Source organism: Thunnus thynnus, chromosome 3 (genome assembly GCF_963924715.1).
Source record: "Thunnus thynnus chromosome 3, fThuThy2.1, whole genome shotgun sequence".
Classification (NCBI taxonomy): domain Eukaryota; kingdom Metazoa; phylum Chordata; class Actinopteri; order Scombriformes; family Scombridae; genus Thunnus; species Thunnus thynnus.
Window position 1 is genome coordinate 15,965,399 of NC_089519.1, and position 21,304 is coordinate 15,986,702.

At 39.3% G+C, this 21,304-nt stretch overlaps 1 protein-coding gene across 1 annotated transcript in view; it reads left to right on the plus strand.

Annotated features, from left to right (window-relative positions):
• vegfc (vascular endothelial growth factor c) overlaps window positions 1-20,049 on the plus strand; it is a 101,753-nt gene extending 81,704 nt beyond the window's left edge. The window contains exons 6-7 of the mRNA XM_067584471.1: window positions 15,974-16,298; window positions 19,065-20,049. Coding sequence (XP_067440572.1) covers window positions 15,974-16,298; window positions 19,065-19,173 — 434 coding nt within the window. The 3' untranslated portion in view covers window positions 19,174-20,049. The remainder of the gene's footprint in view (window positions 1-15,973; window positions 16,299-19,064) is intronic.
• The last annotated feature ends 1,255 nt before the right edge of the window (window positions 20,050-21,304 follow it).

The window sequence follows — 21,304 nt, forward strand, 5'->3', positions numbered from 1 at the left end:
CATTTTGTTGATTCAACCACCCCAACGTCATGGATCTGTTGACCTCTTGGCTCTAAAACAATATCACACTATTTGCTCCTTTGCTTCTAACAGACTTCCTTAGACCTTAGACGTATGCACAAATCATAAACATCCTACAGTCTTAAAAAATGACAACAAAAGGCCATGATGTAGTAAAAGCAGAGCATGTAGTAGTATGCTAATTACCGATAGCGGACACGCTATCAATTCAGAATGATTCTGATTCACTAACATACGCACGGTGGTTAGAACAAAATTGGCCAGTGATCACGTGCCATGAATCAGATGGTAATTTTGAATGTGCACTTATTTTGTGTGCAAAGTAAGAATATTTCTATGCACATATCAGTGAATGAGGCCCAATGAAACCTTTCTTGCTGCATTTCTGACTCGTTTCTGTACAAAACATCACTAACAAAAGTATTTACTACTTCAAGGAAAAAGAGATCAAAAAAGATTATCGTGTGTTGCCTGTTGTCAGTGTTTCTATCTCAGTGTGTTCTGATTGACTTTGCTTTGAATTTGCTTTTGTGTGTAAAATGAACTGCTGCGTCCTTCAGTTTGTCGGTAAAGTTCACTGTATGAGGAGTTTTGAAGATGTGGATTGAAGCATGCATGTAATCAATTTTTAAAAAAATGTAAATTCACTATGGGTTGGACACAGCCGCCTGGAGTCACAACACACCTGTAAACTGCAGCAGGTGCACATATCGTGTTACTAATCATGTCACAGTTTATGGGACTGTCATGACTCAAAATGGTTGATGTAGCCAGCTACCATCTACAATACTTTTAGACTAAAAACAACCTTTTTGTGTATATTGTAATATCGCCCAGCCCTACTTCTGCTGTACAATGATAATTATACAAATTGCTCTGATTAGATGTCTCAAATGGTAACAGGCCAGTCAGTTTCTAATACCACCAAATGTGTCACTTCAGTCGGAGGCACTTACATCAAGGAATGACAATTTATAGTAAATAATTACACAGTTAGATCTGGCAGAAAAGGCCCTGCTGTTTGAAGAAGCTCTAAAAGAATCCAAACAGTGACAAGGATTCTGCTGACAGAGCTAATCTCCCTAAATAAATAAACACACATGAACATCAGATCTTTGTTCAAGTCAACAATATGAAATACCACACAAGGAGGAGGTTGGGGTGGTGGAGGGAGCTGCAGCAGCAGGCTGCATTGGCAAGAGCGTAATCGGCTGAGTGAACTGTGACAGTGTCAGTTTAAAATGTCCGCAGTGTACACCTACATGAATGTGTTTGGATGTTACCAGCTACACAGCGGCAAAAAAAAATAGGGGGGGGGATCAAAGTGCCTTGTTACTGCATGATGACATGTTGCCAAGGCCTGCAGTGCACATACCAAACACTGACACAAACACTTACTGTGTTAGTAGAGCTGCCTTTCTCTATTCTGTGTGTGTTTGTGTGTATGTGTGTGTGTGTGTGTTTGGTTATGATAACACTCTTTGGACCCAGTGTAAACAAATGAGAACCAGAAGAATGCTGAGACCCCAGAGTAGCAGATTTCACAGCTTCTCACACATACAAATATACACATAAACACAAACAGAAACAAACTCTCAAAAAATAATGGCTGGATTTTCATGAAATGTGGTGTGTATATTCATAGTACTCAGAGGATAAATCCTAATTTGACAAAATAAATAAATAACTGAATAAACTCAAGCTCCACTTATTAGGTTTTTCCAGAGCTTTCGATTGCATCTCATGATCTTTCTCTGGGGGTGGAGAGAGAGGCGGTTAAGAGTTCCAGAAAAAGCTAGTTGACTTTGCATTGAGTGGATGGTGATTGTGTTCATTAAACTACTCTTTACATGGTCAAGAATGAACTTTCTTGCCCATGAACCCTACTGTTCTGTGTGACCTTCCCCCAGCACCATTGAAATCTAAATTTCCACTTATAGACAAGAAATATCAACACTGAGTTCACTGACTGCTATGAAATTTACATGCATGTTTCCCAGTGAATTAATTAAGACTTTCCCTTCCCTCTAGCGCCAAACTCAGGACAAACTTCACACTAGCTTCCAAAGAAAAAACACAGTATCAGACAACTTAGCAAATGCCCAACAACAATGTTCATGTGACAAAGCTCTTGGAAGGCAGCAGTGTGACATTGTTATAGAGCCATAGAGGTCACAGAGGGAGGAGGTTGGGGTGGTTGGACAGCTCAACAAAACGACACAGGACACTCTAGTTCCTTTTTCCTACTAACAGTCAGTCAGTCAAGATTTGTATTATTGTTAAAAGTGAAAAAGGGTTCATATAAACGATGGAGGGATAGATATAGTTATAGATACAGTTTGCTACAGGTCATAGCTGGCCAGCTAATGTCTTGCACTTGGCAACTCTGTTCGCTAACTTATTAGCTATGCATTTTTTGTTAAACAACCAAGAGCCATTGTATCAAATTGGCTCTACTTTAACACACATCCTCGAGAACTGTTTTATAGGCTCCTAAAAGCAATGTGCCATTGATTGTTGTAACCTAGCCAGCATCCATGCAGTCTATGCAAAGTTCCACTTTAGCCTATATGCCATTGCAGTGACTGAAACAGCTGCACAGACAACTTTATAAGCTATGCGTAACAGCTTCTGTGGTAACAGCTCATCCTCTGATTATAATAGCCCTACCTCTCATATAGCCTCTCATATGGCGTTTCATCCCAAAATGCAAAGTTTAGTGGTGGAGTGTTGGAGTTGTGAAAATTGCAGATGGGGATTACGATTTGCCTTGAAAAAAGTCTCAGTCAAAACATTTTTTTTTTTGCTTTAATCCTAGTATTTTAACCCAAACCATGATCTTTCCCTAACCTTAACCAAATTTTCTATTGTGCTTAAACCAGACATTAACCATAGTGGCGTAAGTTCAGACAACTATTTTGTTTTGAATGGCCCTGACAAGATGTTGTCATATGACATATTTTGTCATTTCATTTGGAGCACTTGTGTTTTAGCCTCACTACAGACTTTTTCTGCAAAATCATGAGTATGTTGTCTTGTAGCCATGCTAGCTGAGTGGATGGCAATGTCTGTCCGTCATTTATTTGGTCCACCCCTTTGGTCCACACTGACATATCTCAAAATCCACTCGATGGATTGCCATTGAATTTTGTACAAACATTCATATTCTCCAGAGGATGAACCCTATTGACTTTGGTCCTCTGATGTTTCATCTAGCGCCACCATCAGGTTAACATTTGTGCTTCAGGGTGATATACAACAACAATTTGATGAAAGAACATGAATGTGCAATGGATATTCAAAGTCCCCAGAGACCTACATTCTAACAACATTCTGACATCAGCACAAGCAGCAGGTCAAAGTTCTTTTCCTTTCAGTGAAATATCTCAACATCTACTCAATAGGCACAATTTTTTAACAGTTATTCATGGTTCCCATACGATGCATTCTAATGACTTTGGTGAGAACTTGACAACATGATGTTGTCATTTTTTGTTTTTTATTGAAATATTTCAACTTTCTTTTTCAATATGTTAATTATTGCTGAAATTTGGTACAGACATATATATTACCCAGAAGGTGTTGAACTCTGTCCAACACTTCCATTATGTGGATATAATGAATATTTCTTATCTCCATGGTCAAAAGATTATGTTCCATTCACAGGAGGTGGGGACATGATAACTCTTGGCCATTTGAAAAGGTGTAGGTTAAGTAATGAAAATTGGTTAAGATTTGGTCAAGGTTTCAAAAGAAAGACTTGTACTGACATTTTAAACATTATTCCTGTTGTTCAAGTTAAAGGTTAATGTATGTGTTAATCTATTCTCCTCAACTTTTACAGCCTTTCCTTCCTCTCATACTCTTACCTCATCCTTTCATTGTGCTTCTTTTTAGTAAATCATGCACATCTGCAGAAGTTGTGTGAGTTGGATGGTGCTGTGCACTGGACATATAGTATATCTTAATCAAGGACAGATATCTTAATCTGCGTATCAACTTAATTGATGTGTGGACTGACTCCCCCGAAATCCGTCTGAACATGCAACATCATACTCACTCTCAGTTGTGAGGAGCAGCAGGCCTCAAACCGCAGACACTTCTCATGATGGAGAGAGACCCCAAAGTCACCCCTCAAAGATTAGGATATAAAACAGAAATTTGGCAAGTAGGTTTGACAAACCATGGCATTAGTCCAGTAGAACAGACCTTACTATTAGGAAATATTACACAAATAATTCTGTGTGGCAGAGCTCCCCAAAATATGTGCTGATATGTCTGAAAAGGCTAGAAATGACCTTGAGATACAAAGTGAGCATGACAGCATGGTGTTTGAATAAGGAGGTACAGATGAAGATGGATGATCTCGTCCTTATGAAACAATATGTGAGGTCTTGTAATGGATTACGCACACATGAAATTTTACAGAATAAGACTGAAAAAGCCAAGTTCAGCCAGAAAGCAAATAGAGACAGTCTGGAATATTGTCAGAAATGGAAAACCTTGACCCCTGACTGACTGTCCATAAAAGGCAGTGAGCCCTCTGTTCATGTAGGGGCAAGAAGATACATCCTCAGCGCGATATAAAGCAACATTCAAAGAGTGAAGCTAAATGCCTTCAGAAAAGCAGATGGTGAGGCAAACATAGCATGAGCTGTGGGATATATGATGTAGATATTCTATGTAACTATTTGCAATGAGTGAGACCTCTATACTAAAAATCATAATAAAAACAAAATATATGAAGGCTGTTATTAGAGAATCTGTAGATTACAATTTAGACTACTGTAAATTCTCAAATACTGGCCTCAACTACAGAGAGAACCAAGCCTTTATTTTGAGACTGGTTTATATTTGAGACAGATCTTCCTTTCTAATTTTCTAAATCAACATTTCCTCCATGTTAACTGTTTGTCTTGATAAATTCAGCAGAATGTATATTTCCACAGCTTCCACTGATGTTTCACATTAAAAGCGTAATCCATCGCCATTTTCTCTCTTTCCTGGATGACTTTTAGTGTGAAACATCTGAAGGGAGTGTTGAGTTTTATTGACAGTAAGTTAACACTGAATGAAAAATCAGCAAATTAGAATGTATTGGTAATAATAAGTGAATGAAAGCAGTATTCATGTCAAAAAGAGAGTGGTGAGTATGACATGACTCTGTTGTACTGATGAAATGAGTTATGTGGAAATGTGCCTCATACTGAATTTACCATGTGAGCTACTAGAGTATTTCTAAGCCCCCTCAATGTTTTTAACCCAGCCATTCTTAGCAATTTGTTTTTATAAAGCGACAACTGCGAGATACTTCAGGCAGCCTACCTCGAGCTGCCACCCCACTCACATGCCATACTCCCCTCACTACCCTTATAATCAGGGCGATGTATTTAAGCCATCAGTGCTTTGCTCACACTTTGCTGCTTACCTGCTGCCATGCTTGCTTATTGCCATTGCTGCTGCTGCCGCCGTTCATATAGCATTTCAAAAGCAAACTCTCAGCCTGAACATGTCGCGTTGGGGGGGTTGAGGAAGGAACTATGTTTGCGTTGTGTCCCCTTGCTGCTTCCTCTGGCATTACCCAGAGCACCAAAACTCTGGCAGTCATCATCATTTCAGCTGCGGGAAACAATGTGTACTTCAGGGTCTGAGACTGGAGCACCGTGCTGCAGTGGTTGGGGATCTGCTTTAAAGTGTTTACTCCTCGGGAGATGGCAAGGAATCACCGCTCCAGTCACTGAGCTAAATTTTGCTGCTTGTGCTTACATGCAAATGTATCCACACCTGGTCTGGCTGTCAAAGCTCTGTTCAGTCAGTGCTGGCTGGCTATCTGCTTCTATGGGGACCAGCAGGGCTCCTCAATGCAAGCATTTCACTGTCACTCAAAACTTAAGTGAGTAAATATTAAGTATTTGTGTGTTCTAGTACTAAAATTTAACACACGGATTTTGTAGGCTGTGTTGCTGTCTGTCATTAGAATCAGAATCAGGAATTTGTCTTGATGTAGTGATGCATAACAAACGAAAAACAGAAGGTAAGAGAAAAAAAAGTAACTGTACAAAGTGAGAAAAATATAACAACCACAAAAGACAGGTGGTATAAGTATATAAATAAAAAAAATTACAATAAGAATACAGGGGCTACTATGCAAGGTGTCAACCTGCCCATCAGAGGAAATCTAATGATTCACACACATTCACACACTGATGGCTGTGCCATCAGGAGCAGTTTGGGGTTCAGTATCTTGCCCAAAGACACATCGACACACGGACTGGAGGAGCCAGGAATCGAACCGCCCATCTTCCACAACCGCCCCCAAGGTGGGGTGAGGTGAGGATGGAATCACTGATGACGTGTAGAAGTGCACCATCATTGGCTTTGGCAGGTTGAACTTCTTCAGCTGCCACAGGAAGTACATCCTCTGCTGAGCCTTCTTGGTGAGGGTCTCATTCGAGGTCCTGGGTGATGATGGTTCCCAGGAAGCGTAACACTTGGGACACACAGCCTGCGTGAGCAACATGTGTGTGTCGCGGAACCTCTTGCTTTTCATTTCACTTCCTTTCACTATGGCTTCAATGTCTATATCTGTACAACATGTCACAGACATTAAGTGTCACCACTGCTAGTCAGCCTGTGCAGTGCACGCCCGGGCAGGGAGCCTCTCTCGCGGGGAACTGTAGCACGGAGAGTCGGTGAAACACAGAGCTTCTTTTCTGGACTCCTGCTCACTTTCCCTGGTATTAGTTCAAACTGGGGCTCCTGCCTTTCGTTTCACCTGGTTCCAGGCGGAGATTTTGTGTTGTTACTTTCATTATTTGTCATCTGTTTCCCTCCTGACAGTTAGTTTGGTGGTTTGTGACTTTGGGGTTTAACTGGCAGAATAATCAGTAAAATCAATTAAAAAAAAACCCGTCCTGAGTGAGGGGTGTATGTGGCTGACACAGAAGTAGCCCCAACCAGACTCCACCACCATGCCTGTGAGAAAGACAGCTTCTTTAATCTCACATATTATTTATTTATTTTTAACAACTGAGCACACACTTCTTAATCTTTTTCTGACTAAACTAAATATAAATTAAATTTATAATGAAATAATATGAAACATTCTATTATTCTAGTGTCCATTGACCCCACAGCCTCCGTGGACAGTGCCCCAGCCTACAGGGGATGCATCTGTGAAGGCCTGTTGGCGATAGACCACTGATCCTAGAGCACTCCCCTCTGCTATGTTGGCTGGATCCCTCCACCAGCAAAGGGCTCTGTGAAGTCTACAAGAAACCACTAGCTCGTCTGGTGGGACCCTTGTGGACACAGGCCCAAGCTCAGCAGGCACCTCTAGACAAGTCACATGTACAGGAGGGCACAATGTCCACCATTAGGCCCATGAGATGAAAGCAGAGCCCCCAGTCAACCTGAGAATACCACTGGAAGCGGCCGAGGCAGGCTGCAAAGACCTGTTGCCTCTCCAGAGTCAGCATGATGATCGCCCTCTTGGAGTCCAGAGCCATGCCCAGGAACGTTGTCACCTAGGAAGGCTGGAGCTTGCTCTTCCTGTAGTTCAGGCACAGACCCACGGTTTGACTCTGCTCCAAGAGCAGGGCCACTTCACAGTGGCATTGCTCCACCGAGACCGCCTAGAGTAGCCAGTCATCAAGATAATTGCTGAAACGCAGCAAAAATTTCAAAAATCAAATTCTGCCCTCAAACCCGAACCTCAGGAAACGCCAGTTCCCCCGCCAGATGGGTATCAGCACCTTGGAGAGCTGATCAAGTCCTGACAACTGTGTTGATGATTCTTTACATGACTAAAATTAATGATTTAATTTTTGAGCAATATTCAACAAATATTCTTTAACATTTTTGAGAGCACAGTGACCAGGTTTCCATACTTTCAGCAGTTAAAATCTCACTGATTTGACCTGTTACTCCATGACTGAGCAAAACGATTTTAAAGAAGCCAAAGCTGTAATTAAAAAAATAAACTTTTTCAAAAACCAAACGAAAATACATTTGCAACAAATTAATAGACAGGATTTTAAACTGGTGGTCTGGTTGTAATGGATTGTGCGCTTTCAGTTTGTGCACCAGCAGATCCGTTTCCTCTGTAGAGAAGCGTTCCTTCTTATTACTTGGCAAATGCGCTGTCATAATAGCAATCCACCTAGGTGCAAGCACACCTGGATTTTAAAGGGAATGGGAAATGACACTCTGATTGGTTTATTGCATGTTACGCCGAAAACACACCAATGATTAATTAAGAAACTAAAGACTACCTCTTTGAACCATGCGCATGGCGCATCAACCATTTCTTCCGCCGTTAAAATAGCAAAAGTGGATTTGGACACACCCTAAATGCACTTGTACCATGCGCTTCAGACTGTGTGCTTTAGATCTTTAAAATAGGGCCCCTTGCATCTCAGGGGGCGAAGATACTTGTTGAATAGGACTATGACATGGTCAGAGTGTCCCAATGCAGCGCAGGGAACGGTGTGATATGCATTGTTTATTGTAGTATAACAGTGATCTAAAGTGTTCCCCTCTCAGGTTGACATTTGATCAGCTGACGTCGACCTGTAAACACCTACCGGAATGAATAAAGCAAACCTACAGGGGCTAGAAGGGTTTACAGTTGATGATAAGGTTTCCAGAACAGGAGAACAGTTCTGCAGAATAACTGTCACATATTTACACCAGCCACTGTATAAAAACAGTGTAAAATAGTATAAAAACAGATACTTCCACCTTTTGTTTTGCTGGAGAGCTCTGTCGCAATCCACTCTGAACAGCTGGAAGCCTGCTAGCTGCAGCGCAGAGTCCGGTGTTGATCCACACAGCCAAGTTTCCATGAAGCACAAAATGATAAAGAAAAGTCTCTGTTCTTCCCCACCAGTAGCTGAAGTTTATTTAGTTTGTTACACAGTGATTGCACATTGGAAAGAAATATTCCTGGTAATGGAGTGCGTAGTCCATGTCTGTGGAGACACATGAGCGCACCGGCTCATCTTCTTCTCCTCCGGCATCTCACTGTGTGAACAAAAGTGAGCGCAACTTTGACCAAAATGTCCAGTAATTCGACAGATAGGATGAGAAAGTTGGGAAATAAATCTGCGGAAGTTGTTTCCTTGATTTTCATGAGCTCTTGTTTGGTGAAAGAGCTCTGGGTACCGTAGTAAAACACTGAATTTACAAACAAAACAAGACAAAACAATGTGCACCAACATACTGAGGCAGCCATCGGCAGCACCATCTATATCATCTATGCCATTTATATACATCATCTATGTCATCAAACCTTTAATTTTCCTCCCTCTTTATTATCAGCCAAGATCAATGGCAACATTCAAGCATCAAGCTTGTTTAGTTGGCACTGACCACATCTTTGTCGGTAAAATGCGGAAATATCGCCTGTGGCAGATTACATCACATTACAACTGTTGCTATTTAATGTTAATTCCGTGAGTGAGATGCTGTCGCCAAGTGAAACTAGTCTGTTGTCTGGGTGAAGTGTGTGAGCCACTTTGTGTTCGGCCAAAGATCATTTGCGAGGGAAGATTCTTCTTCTCTCCATTTTGTTGTGCGTTTGCCATTAGACTGCATACTCTTGTAGTTTCAACTCCAGCTGAGTCTTCTTTATTGAAACAATCGCTTATCAGGGGAATGACCACACAGTGACTGCTGCTTTGGCCCACACATAGCAGTTTCACTAGATAGCATATTCCAATCATGGTCTGAGGAGCTTAGCAGGGAATATGGTTAGTATATTCCCCTCATGGTCTGTGGAACTTAGCGGGGGATATGGTTAGTATATTCCCCTGATGGCTCATGGTCTGAGGAGCTTAGCAGGGGACATGGTTAATATATTCCCCTCATGGTCTGAGGTGCTTAGCAGGCCACATGGTGGCTGGTGCCGAGGCCCACACACAGCAGTTTCACTAGATAGTATGTTCCCTTCATAGTCTGAGGTGCAAAGCAGGGGAATGGCCATATGGCTGCTGGTGCCTAGGCCCACACATAGCAGATTCCTCATAATGGCTAGTTCTGGACTCTAAATGTAATGCCATTTTGGGGGGAAAGTTAATATCATTGCAACCCACTCCCTGATGTGTGAAATCAAATTTTCTTTGTGGGGAGCGATGAGGTCAGAACCTAAACGCCAAACATTAATTCTGTACATATTCTACATTTAAATAATGATCTACTCCATGTGAGTTGGCTGACTGAAATGAAGTGTGAGCTAGTTCAGGCAGTCCAGCTTGAGCTGCCGCTCCACTGACACGCCATGCTCCCCTCACTGTAACATACTGTATATCCAATGCACCCTTATAATAATGGCAGCATATTTAAGCAGTCAGTGCTCTGCTCACATTTACACACATACCTGCTGCCACACTGCTCACATGCTTTCTTGCTGCCATTTGCTGCTGCTGCCATTCATATAGCGTTTCAAAAGCCCCACCTCCACCCCAGCATCCACCTGTAGGCTCTGAGTCTGTCTTGCCCTAGTGGGAAAGTTAGTGTGTGGGGAGCGACAAGGTCAGAGCCTAGACGCCAAACACTAATGTTGTACATATTCTACATTTTATTTAACTGGCTGACTGAAATTTTTTTATGCTATATCTGTAATATGAGATGTGGCCACTTTGTGAATGCTGACTTTTATCTGAGAATTTGAGGTGAAATTTAATTTCAATGTGGTTTCCAGAATGGACACTTGAAGGACCTAGCAGCTTTATTAAAATATATTTATTAAAAATAATTTCAGAGCATATACATTTTTGTTAACAGAGTGATATTTTTATTGCACCTTAAATTGGAAGACCTGCAATGCAGCAGAGGCTGGAAACACCAGATCACTACACTTCCCACAGTGCAACTCAGTAACTGCTTTTGTTAGGTAACAAATTAGTATTAAAAAATTATTATTTATTATTAAGTTATTAAGTTATTTTCTCAGACTTGACAAAATTCCCTCCAGTGCCACAGAAGACATTATACAACTGTTTCCACAGCCTGAGTAGTACTCATCATAACTAGTAAATCAACTTTGACATATAAAATCAGTTCAGAGCCCCCTCAGGTTGGACATTCCCATGGAAATGGATTGCTGGATGTTGTATTGAGATGTATGTTTTGTTTAAATGTTCAGACAGCAGCAATGAACATGAGGTCATAGTGGAGGAATGTTGAGAAAAGACACATGAGAGGAGAAAAGTATACTATACTAGAAATACTATATGGCATTCAACTGAAATACATGTGTTATTGTGTTTATATTGTAGGTTAAAACTGGAAATACTTGCCACTGCTGGAGGCATTTTCATTGTTTTAATACCAAATTAGGGTTAGGGTTAGCCAACAGCTTGCTCTTCAGAGAGGCTACAAAAATATGTGATATTTTATAGCTTTTGTACAAACCAAGAAATCAAATAAGAAAAGAAAATTACATTGTCATAAACCAAACATATACCCTGTGTGTCAAGAAATAAATAATTTAAAGCCACTATATGAACTAGAAAATGTCCAACTTTCCAGCATCCCAGTGGTAGTATTGAAAAAGACAGTATTGAAAAAGAATAACATAAAGTGTTATTTTAGATGCTTATACAGTACCAATCAGATGTTTGTACACACCTTCCCATTCATTTGAAAGAGAAAGCATGTCCAAATTTTTGACTGGAACTATATACCAGAAAACGATCTTATGTCACCTTAACCAGTGTTCTAGTGAAAATCAACAAGAGAAACAAAGGATTTTAGTGAATCAAGGCACAGTCAAGAAACTGACTGTGAAAAACTCAACAACAATGTGTCTTTCCAAAAACAACGTATTGGTCACTCAGGATAATCCCTAGACCTCAGTGTAGACAGTTTCCATGTCATTCTATTTAAATTTATTTTGTTCTTGTGTTGTGAAATTGTGTTTTGCACACGGTGAAACTCAAAAACTTTGGTGAAAAGCAAAGACGGAAAATAGCAATGATAAAAATCTCAAGGGAATGGAGGACAGAAAGAACTTGGCATCATTAAAAATATTCTCTGGCCCTGTACTGGAAACCATAAAGTATCCCCTAAACAGCAGCAACTGAGAGCTCCGTCCAGAGAAAGTATCACATGGTCATTTTCCTTTGTTTCTTTGATATATTTTGGTTTAAAAATTAATAACTGGAACTTAAGATGAGTGTCCCATGTGCAATTTAGGTATAACCTTACAGAACTAACAGAGGTATTTTTAGTATAACTGTGCAAAACTGTCATGTAAAAAAATGCATCTACATTTCATTATTTTTTTCTTTACCTTTAGAAGTCAACTTTGGTGAAAGCATTTCAAGCAAGAACATAAAATAGCAACATAAAACTGTTTCCCAGCAGAAACAAAGCAAGGGAGCTTATAATAATAATGACAATTTTTCACAACATGGCTTTCATGTGAAATCCTGCGATGGTGTAATTTGAGCTGGAGTAACCACCAATTTTTGCTCAGTTTCCACAGAGATAACATTGCCAGCCGGTTTGTATGTGTGTTTATGTATGTGTGAGTTTGTAGAGAACTAACCCCTGCCAGTGACTGTCACATCAAATCAAAAACCAGATTTCCAGCTAACCCACAATGCATCAGCACTGTGTGATCCTGCATAACTAAAACCTTTTTTTTTATCTCTCATTGGAACATGATTGTACAAACCATGGTATGTCCAGTACCATTCAAATTTATCAGTATCATCATACCCACATTTCAAAAAATGATAATATATGTGTTCTATTTTCATAGCTTTAAATTTGATTATGATTGTAATGGTTTAACTTCTCGTGAAATTTGTCACAACACACCAAATGGTTCTTGGAAGGTCTGTGCGTTACACATCAAACCATTTTATGTTGTGAGCTGTAATGAACACAAACCCTCAAATTACATAAGTTGTTCCCTCAAATTAATAATTTGCACCCTCATAATATGTGTCCTTAAATTAATAATTTGTGCCCTCCATTTGTTCCTTCAAATAAATGATTTGTGTCAATGAATTTTATAATTTGTTTCCTTAAATTTAAGAATTTAAAAATAATTTATGTAATCAATTTACATAATTTGATCCCTGACATTAATAATTTGTCCTTTAATTATGGAATATGTTCTCTCAAATTCAGTGTCTCTCCAAATTCCACACTTTGTACCCTTAAATTAATAATCTGTGACCTCAACTATGTAATTTGTTTCCCCCAAATGAATGATTTTTTTCCATCAATTTAATAATTTGTGCCCTGAGATTATGTAATTTGTTCCCTTAAAATAATGTCGTGCTCTCAATTGTGTAATTTGTTTCCTCAAATAAATGACTTGTGCCCTTGAATTAGATAATATGTTCCCTAAAATATGCAACCGTAAATTAAGGCTTTGTGTTGTCAAATTACATAATTTGTGTGAATGTATGAAATTAATAACTGGTGCCCTCAAAGTATGTAATTTTGTTCTCTTAAATTAAAAGTTCAATTATTAATCCAAATTGTGCATAATCAGGCCACTTTGGGAGAAGCAAGTAGAGGTTAAGCATGTTAAACATATTTGCCGTGTGTAATATAATAAATGTAATGCAGTGAGACTTTATGTCTTTGCGTTTTTGTCTTTTAGGGGATGACCGATTGCATCATCAGGCAACTATTTTGTTATTGCAGATGCCATTCAGGGCAGAAATTATTAGAAGAAATTAAGTCATTTGAGTGTATGCATTACTAATAAGTAATCCATGGCCACAAATGTTATATTAATTTGACAGAATTTATCAAGTCTTTTTTGTTGTTTTGTTCACAGCATGAAAACAGTTGTCCTCAGGGGAATACAAAGTTCCATTGACATTCATTACATTGATTTAGGTTGTTTAGTGTGTTTGTGTGTATGCACTTTGCTGGAGTAGACACAGCCTGCATTTTGTCAGCAGTAAACTGTTTCTTTGTAACAGTTGTTATCTGTGTTTGTTCATCTGTAGACACATAAACACACATACTTTATGTGTGTGGAACAATCATCAATTTGCCAGAATTTTGTTGCTCTCTCTCTCTGTCTCTTTCTGTGTTTTTAAGCTAAAAGATAATTTGCCAGTAATGAAAGAGAACCATCTGTGTAATCCCTGAGGAGAGATCATCGCTTGACCATTTCAGGAATGTTTTTAGTGTCATACTTAATCAGCGTCATCAAACAACTGTCATGCACAGTTTTTATATGTAGTTGAGTAACATTTTTACTTAATGACCAAAACTTACAACAGTGTTTTGCAGTAGTGTTCTTTTTTTTCTTACAGCAGCAAATAACCACATCTGTAACCTTTGCATGTCACTTAACAACCTTATCTTCATATGAAACATCAGTGCGATAATACTTACTACACATATACTGTATATATTGCAAATTTAAGCACTGATACCAGTCTGACCAGTATATGTATATTTGACACTATATATGTATACCTATACAGTACAATCATGTACAATTAAGTGGCACACACCTTTGTTTCATTGGAGGTGTCAAATTCACTTGCATCTCTGGGTCAGCCTAGGTCATTATCCATCCATCCATTATCTTTTTGCCTCCATGCTGGCAACAGCCGTGGCTGGAGGCATTATGTTTTCGGGTTGTCCGCCCCATTCTTGTGGCCCCATTCGCCATATCTCAGGAACGCCTTGACGGAATATCTTCAAATTTGGCACAAACGTCCACTTGGACTCATGGATGAACTGATTAGATTTTGGTGGTCAAAGTTTGAGGTCACTGTGACCTCACATCCGTCCCATTCTTGTGAACACGATATCTTAGGAACACCTGGAGGGACTTTCATCACATCTAGCATAAGCGCCCACTTGGACTCAAGGATGAACGGATTAGAATTTGGTGGTCAAAGGTCAAAGGTCATAGTCACTGTGACACGTTTTGGCCATAACTCAAAAATTCATACACTAATTAAATTTCTCATACATGTCTAACAGGATGAAATGATGAGGTGATGACATTTATATCCAAAAGGTCAAAGGTCAACTTCACTGACATCATAATGTTCTGCAAAAACACTATTCTGGCCATTATTCAACGCCATAACTCAGAAACAGAAAAGGAGATTGTGACCATATTTCACATTTAGCTGGACACTGAATCGGTGACACTAATCTTGATGCCACCTTGAAACTGTGGTGATTGTATAGATCTTCTGTGCTGCTGGGTTGAAGATGTATGTGAATCATCCACGTTTTAGAATTTGTAGCTTCTTTGCGGCAACATCCATATCTGAATCATTGTCTACTGTCATGGCTACAACTTTATTGGCTAAGCATGTGAAAGTAAACAAAGAAAATATACTAGGTACCTTTTATTAAATTCCTTCAAAGTCTTTGTTACAAATATTATATGAGTCTGTACAAACATGGATGTAAACTGCAACTTTGCAGGTTGGCGGAGGCAAAGAACCGAAATTTATTAGTTAATAAAGTGGTACAGTACATATCATCATATGGCATTAATCTACTATTTCATTGGATGAGTGGCAGTAAAAGCCATTAAAAATATTATAACATTCTTTTGTTATATTTTTGATTTTCTAATACATGTCACAAGCCTTTAACTGATGTAATGCTTGAGTTTTGGCTATTGTGAAATTTAATTTGTTGATGTAGCACTGAGATGTGTAACTGTTTAAATTATACATAGTGGTGTAATAGTGGTGATGGGGAATTCCTAATTACAGTTCGTCTTATGTCATTTTATTGAGATCATTTATAGTCAATTTGAATATGATAGAGTTGACTTATTATGCTGGGGAACTCTGACCCCAGTTTCAGAGACCATAGACACAAGAAAATGTAAAATAGTAACACTGTACATGAGTACACACTGTCTCTAGTTAATTTACTCCTGTAAAGACTTCTTCAAATAACAAACTCCACCTGTCTCCCTCTCCTTCCATCTCTACAGACATATTCCCAACAGACGTGTGTGGCCCAGATAAGGAACTGGACGTGGAAACCTGTCAGTGTATTTGTCGGCGCGGGGATCAAACTCACGACTGTGGCCCTAACCGGCACCTGGACCGTAACACTTGCCAGTGTGTGTGCAATGTCTCGCCCACTCCCTCCTGCCCACTGACCCACGTCTTCAACAAGGAGACCTGTCAGTGCACGTGTAGCAAGACCTGCCCACGGCACCAGCCCCTCAATAAAACAAAGTGTTCCTGTGAATGTAACGAGTCGCCTAACAAGTGTTTCCTAAAAGGACGGAGGTTCCACCAAGCTACATGCAGGTAAGGAGTAGGGATGCTTAGAATCTAGTGCTGCCTGTGGTTTGCAATTGTTGATAATTGTTGATTAGCCTTTATAGGAATATTATAGCAGATTTTCACTACAAGATGTGTTGATCATGGCCAATCAGAGGATTTCTGCATCTACACAAAATCAGTTTTCCAACATGATGATGCTTTCTTACTCTATGTTGGTGCATACAGTATGTAATATCATATTGCCATGTGTAATGTAAAGCCAAGAGTGTAAAGCCAAGTTATTAGCCTATTAATATACCACTAAGTAAATTAAATACCTAATTAGTATAAACAATTTCTTTACCACTGCGATTATGTGGAAGCATTTGGACGCCAAAATTCTTGTTGTATTTCAGTGGTTCAGCGGTTGCAACATCCTAGAGTCATCAACCTCTGCTCCAACACACACACACACACAGTGTTTGTGCATCCGGCAGTGGTAGCTGGATATTGCTGTGAACCCACTCTGTAATACAAGACTGCAGTGTGCTAATGACTTCTCCTAGCTGTCACTTAACCATTTCCTCTCTCAGGAGGAAACACACACGCATACACACACATCCATCCCATCCAGTCTTGACCCTTTGTGACCCCGTAAGAGAGTGATTTATGAGTAGTGGTAGGAATCTAGTGTCTGGGATTTGCTACTTGTGTCTATGTGAATCTGACAGTGTGTGTGTGTGCGTGGGCATTCAGTTGCACTCTCCTGTGTATTTCACCATGGGTGCATGGGTGTCTTTAAGTAACCATGACTAAATATTCCGTCATCCGCCATGTGACACCCCATGCAGCCAGAGACGCAGTGGCGATTACACGCCAGTCCCAGAATCTTTGCCTTGTTCATGAAGTGCGTAAGCACTACGTAAAACATTGACTCCATCCCTCCAACACTTCATGTGGTCTTTCGACTTCCTGAGCTCCATTCCTCGTGTAGTCATTTGAAAGTTGAACAATCTGACCTTGACTCTGATCTGGGGTTAACCAGATATGAGCTTTTACAAGCTCTTACAAATGTTTTTGGGTCTCAAGATAGGATTTAGACCACACTGTCCCTTAATGCCAAAGAGCAATACCTGCATTGGAAGTGAAACTGTGAAACATTTCTTGAGGGTTGACGTCCTGTTCTGGTGAAAGCTCTGGTGGCTCAGGCTTGGGTTGTTAATCACATAGTAGTTTTGAAGGCTGTAGCTTTTACTGCTTTGAAATCTAAACCTTAGTTGTAACCTTTGACCTTCAGAACACACAAGAAAGTAGTTAGTGTTTGTCTTTGTGAGGCAGTAGTGGTCCTCAATCATTTGCAGAAGTTTGGTTGTATTTAAAACCTGCAAGCTCCTAGGAAACAGTATACCATATCAGACAATCATGGACTAAAAGTGACCAAAATTATTCGAATGCAGGATAATATGTGAGCACTTATTTTTCATCCACACCAGTGTGGAATCTGATCAGAACATTACTTTGGAAACAGGTTTCAGTTTGGGTGCTTTCCATGTTTCTACGATAAAGGTAAAATCAAACAGACCCATTATCCATTATCAAAGGATAATGGGCCTCACTCACCAGCAGCATTTGGTGTAATGTAGAATAATATTAAAGGCAAGAAATGCTTTTTTTGAAGTTATGAAGTTTGGAAACCAGCACACATTGGGTAAGAGGCAGGGTACACCCTGGACAGACTACCTAACAACAAATAAATGACACATGTTTTAGAAACACATGAAGAGGTGACTCTGGAAATAACATGGAAAATATACCTCAAATTCATGTGGTCAAAATTATACATTTACTTTTAAGTAAAATCTTGGGATTCACTAGCATTTTTTCTACATTTCTTCCTCCTTACCATGCCCACTAATTTTGAACTGTCTAAAATAAAGGCCAGGATATGTTTGAAAAGAACTGTGCTAAAATGGGAATAATGGTCCACACTTTCAGACAGTCTGTCCAGAAAGGGATTCATGGTGTTGCACTTTGCTTTACACATGAAAAGTGGCAAAAATAGTTGTGTGAAGAATAAAAAAAGAGCTTGAGTCAGAAGTTAAAACTCGGCCTACTTTTCCTCACTAAGCCAAATTGTTAACATGTACAGAAGAAATATCAAAATCAAATGGGCAAAATGCAGCTAAATTTACTGAGCATATTCATGCTCGCCAGAGGATAAACCTTCCCATTTTGGACATCCCATGAGCTTTCTTTAGTGCTAGGTCAATATATCAACTTTGCATTGCGATCTAGCAATCTTATTTTAACAGGTAACAATGTACTGGATACATTCATGCTTCCAGTGGGATAAATTCTTTTGATCTTTTTGATTCCTCCAGCACCACCCTCAGGACATACTTTATATTTTTTGTCCCATTTTTGGCAATAATCAAACTGTTGCTTGCTCCATTCTACACTGTAAACTTGTGTGACATACAGTGCAATCACCTCTTTCTATCTTAACCCTGTTAAAGGGTATTCTATACGTGGAGAGGTCGTGGTGTTTTTTATGTTGACTGATGGTTGCAGACACAAGCCAACGTATTAATGAAAAATCCAGATTCACCTACATACACACATGGGTGAGAATAAAGTTAATGTATTCAGTATTTTTCTGCACAGAAAGTAAGACAATGTTATATTTGTGAAAGGGGCTCAATCCTACCAAACCAATACATTTTAGATATTTTACCTACCTAACCTGACCTACTTTTTGCTGTTATGTTATTAGTCTCAAAGCAAAATCCTGTTTTTTCTTCTTCATTGCAGTTGTCTCAGGCCTCCCTGCGAGGTCAGGAGGAGAAGGTGTGAACCAGGTTTCTCCTTCAGTGAAGAAGTGTGTCGCTGTGTACCGTCCCATTGGAGACGGCTGGACTAACCGCCAGCTAATAAGGCGCTAACAAGATGCTAAAGAGCAAATAACAAACTTAACACATAGAATTCATCAGCCATCCCCTATAGACCTGCTGGTCGTGAGTATCCCCATCAGCTGTGATGGCAGCTAAGTGTGCGGACCCTGATGAATGTGGGGAAACCTTAGTGATTGGAGTGCAGATATGGGAAACTCTGGTGGTTTGAAGGTGGGAAATGCACTGACCCGGCTATGAGGACGTTTTAATATGAGAGCGACTGATCGGAGCCCAAGGATGGAAAGGACTGAAAGAAAGAGTCAACACTCGACACTTGTTTTAAAATATTGTCTAAATAATTTGTTTTAAAATATTTGGGGGGTTTTGTATTAATTATGTCTCAGTATTCTTATGTCAGATATTGATTATATAATTTATTAAATGTTATTTTTCAACCTCTGTTTATGCAATTTCGACCTTTTTCCATGAAAATACACTGTGATCAATATTTTTGTATCATGTAAAGTATATGTTGTAAAATAAAGTATACTGGATGTTGTATATTGTTAACTTACTCCTTATCGAGTCTGTTCTGGTGCGTTTCAGCACCAGTAATGAGCATTCAGTGGTTTAAAAAGTTAAAAGGAAAAATCTTGGCCTTAAGGTAGAAGCTATTGGTAAAACTATGTACTTTTAAAAACACTGAAATCACCTTTGATTGATTTCTACTTCCTCATTTTGTGAAATTGACAGTCAAATCCACACAAAAGTTTTCATACCTGAAAGGTTAGGGAGGAAAATATGAAGGAGCAGATTTAGGATGAGGATTTAGGTTTATAAGACCTCGTAAGAGCTGTGTTTGTGTTTGATATGTGAGATTTGATTAAATTCTTCATCTCACCAGAGTTTGTGTAATAAATCACTTTATCTAACAGTAACTGAACAATGCATGAAGGCTATGGTAAATTTGATCATCACAAGTGGCACCAGTCATCATCAATCACTGCTGTGCATGCTGCAGTTTAAACATACATAAAAGGATCGACCATTTTGAAAGGAGAACTTTTCATTCATACAGATAATTTTTTACAATACATTTTAATGACTTGCATATAAACCTATCAGGTTCATTGTTTACCAGGTAACAAGGCAAAGATTTTCCACCTGTTTATTTGTTTATGTGTTTATTTGGATTTCTTTTAGCACAAGGCTGATCTCCCTAGAGTCCATCTTTAAATCACAATAAGAACATTTTAAGAATATTATAGGTCTACAGTACACACACGCATACACACCATATAAACACACCTGTAATGTCCCATGCAATAAGATTTCAAAGCCCCTGAACAGCTACTAAATGGACCTTGTGGTAGGATTGTTCTCTCAAAAGCTGTTTCCAAGGCCAATAATGAACTTTGATCCTCAGCTTTTGAGCCAACATGGATGAGTGGTCTTGAAAACACTCAATGGTCACATCTACAAAGCCATGACGCATTAGAAAACTCCAAATTCTGCTGAAGATCATTTAATATGATAGAGAGCTTCAGAACAGCTACCCATTGGACCTTGTGGTGACATTGCTTTTTTTTCTTGTTTTTTCATATTAAATTGCTTTTTCTATCTGGAAATCAATGGTTTCCAACTAATAAATATTTGTTAAAGAATGACTGCAGAATACCCACATTCAGAGGATTTTGTTTGATTGGTTCAAGACTTGTGAGTCTCTTCTAAAGACATGTTATAAAAAAACTAACCGTATTATTGTTTCCTCCTCATTTCCTTCCTGGACATTCTCCAACAATGAGTCGTCCTCCCTGCGGCTACACAGACGGCAGAATACAAATGAAGGTTAACGTCATGCAAATATGAAAACATCCATCATCTTTTAAATTGAACTAAGATGTTCTCAGTCTTCACATTTGCCCATACTGAGTAGGATGAAGAAGCAGAAGTTGAATCTGATAAACTCACTGACTGTCCGGCCCTGTCAACTGGGTGTGATGCAGTAGTAACCTAACTGCTCTTGTGTTTCAGGGAGTTGTAGAGATAAAGGAACACGTGTGCTTGTTTGTTCTATGTGTGTGTTTAGTTCCAAGTTGAACTTGTTGAGTCCAAAGTTAAGCTTCTGAGAACAGGAGGATGCAGTGCACTTAATTTGCA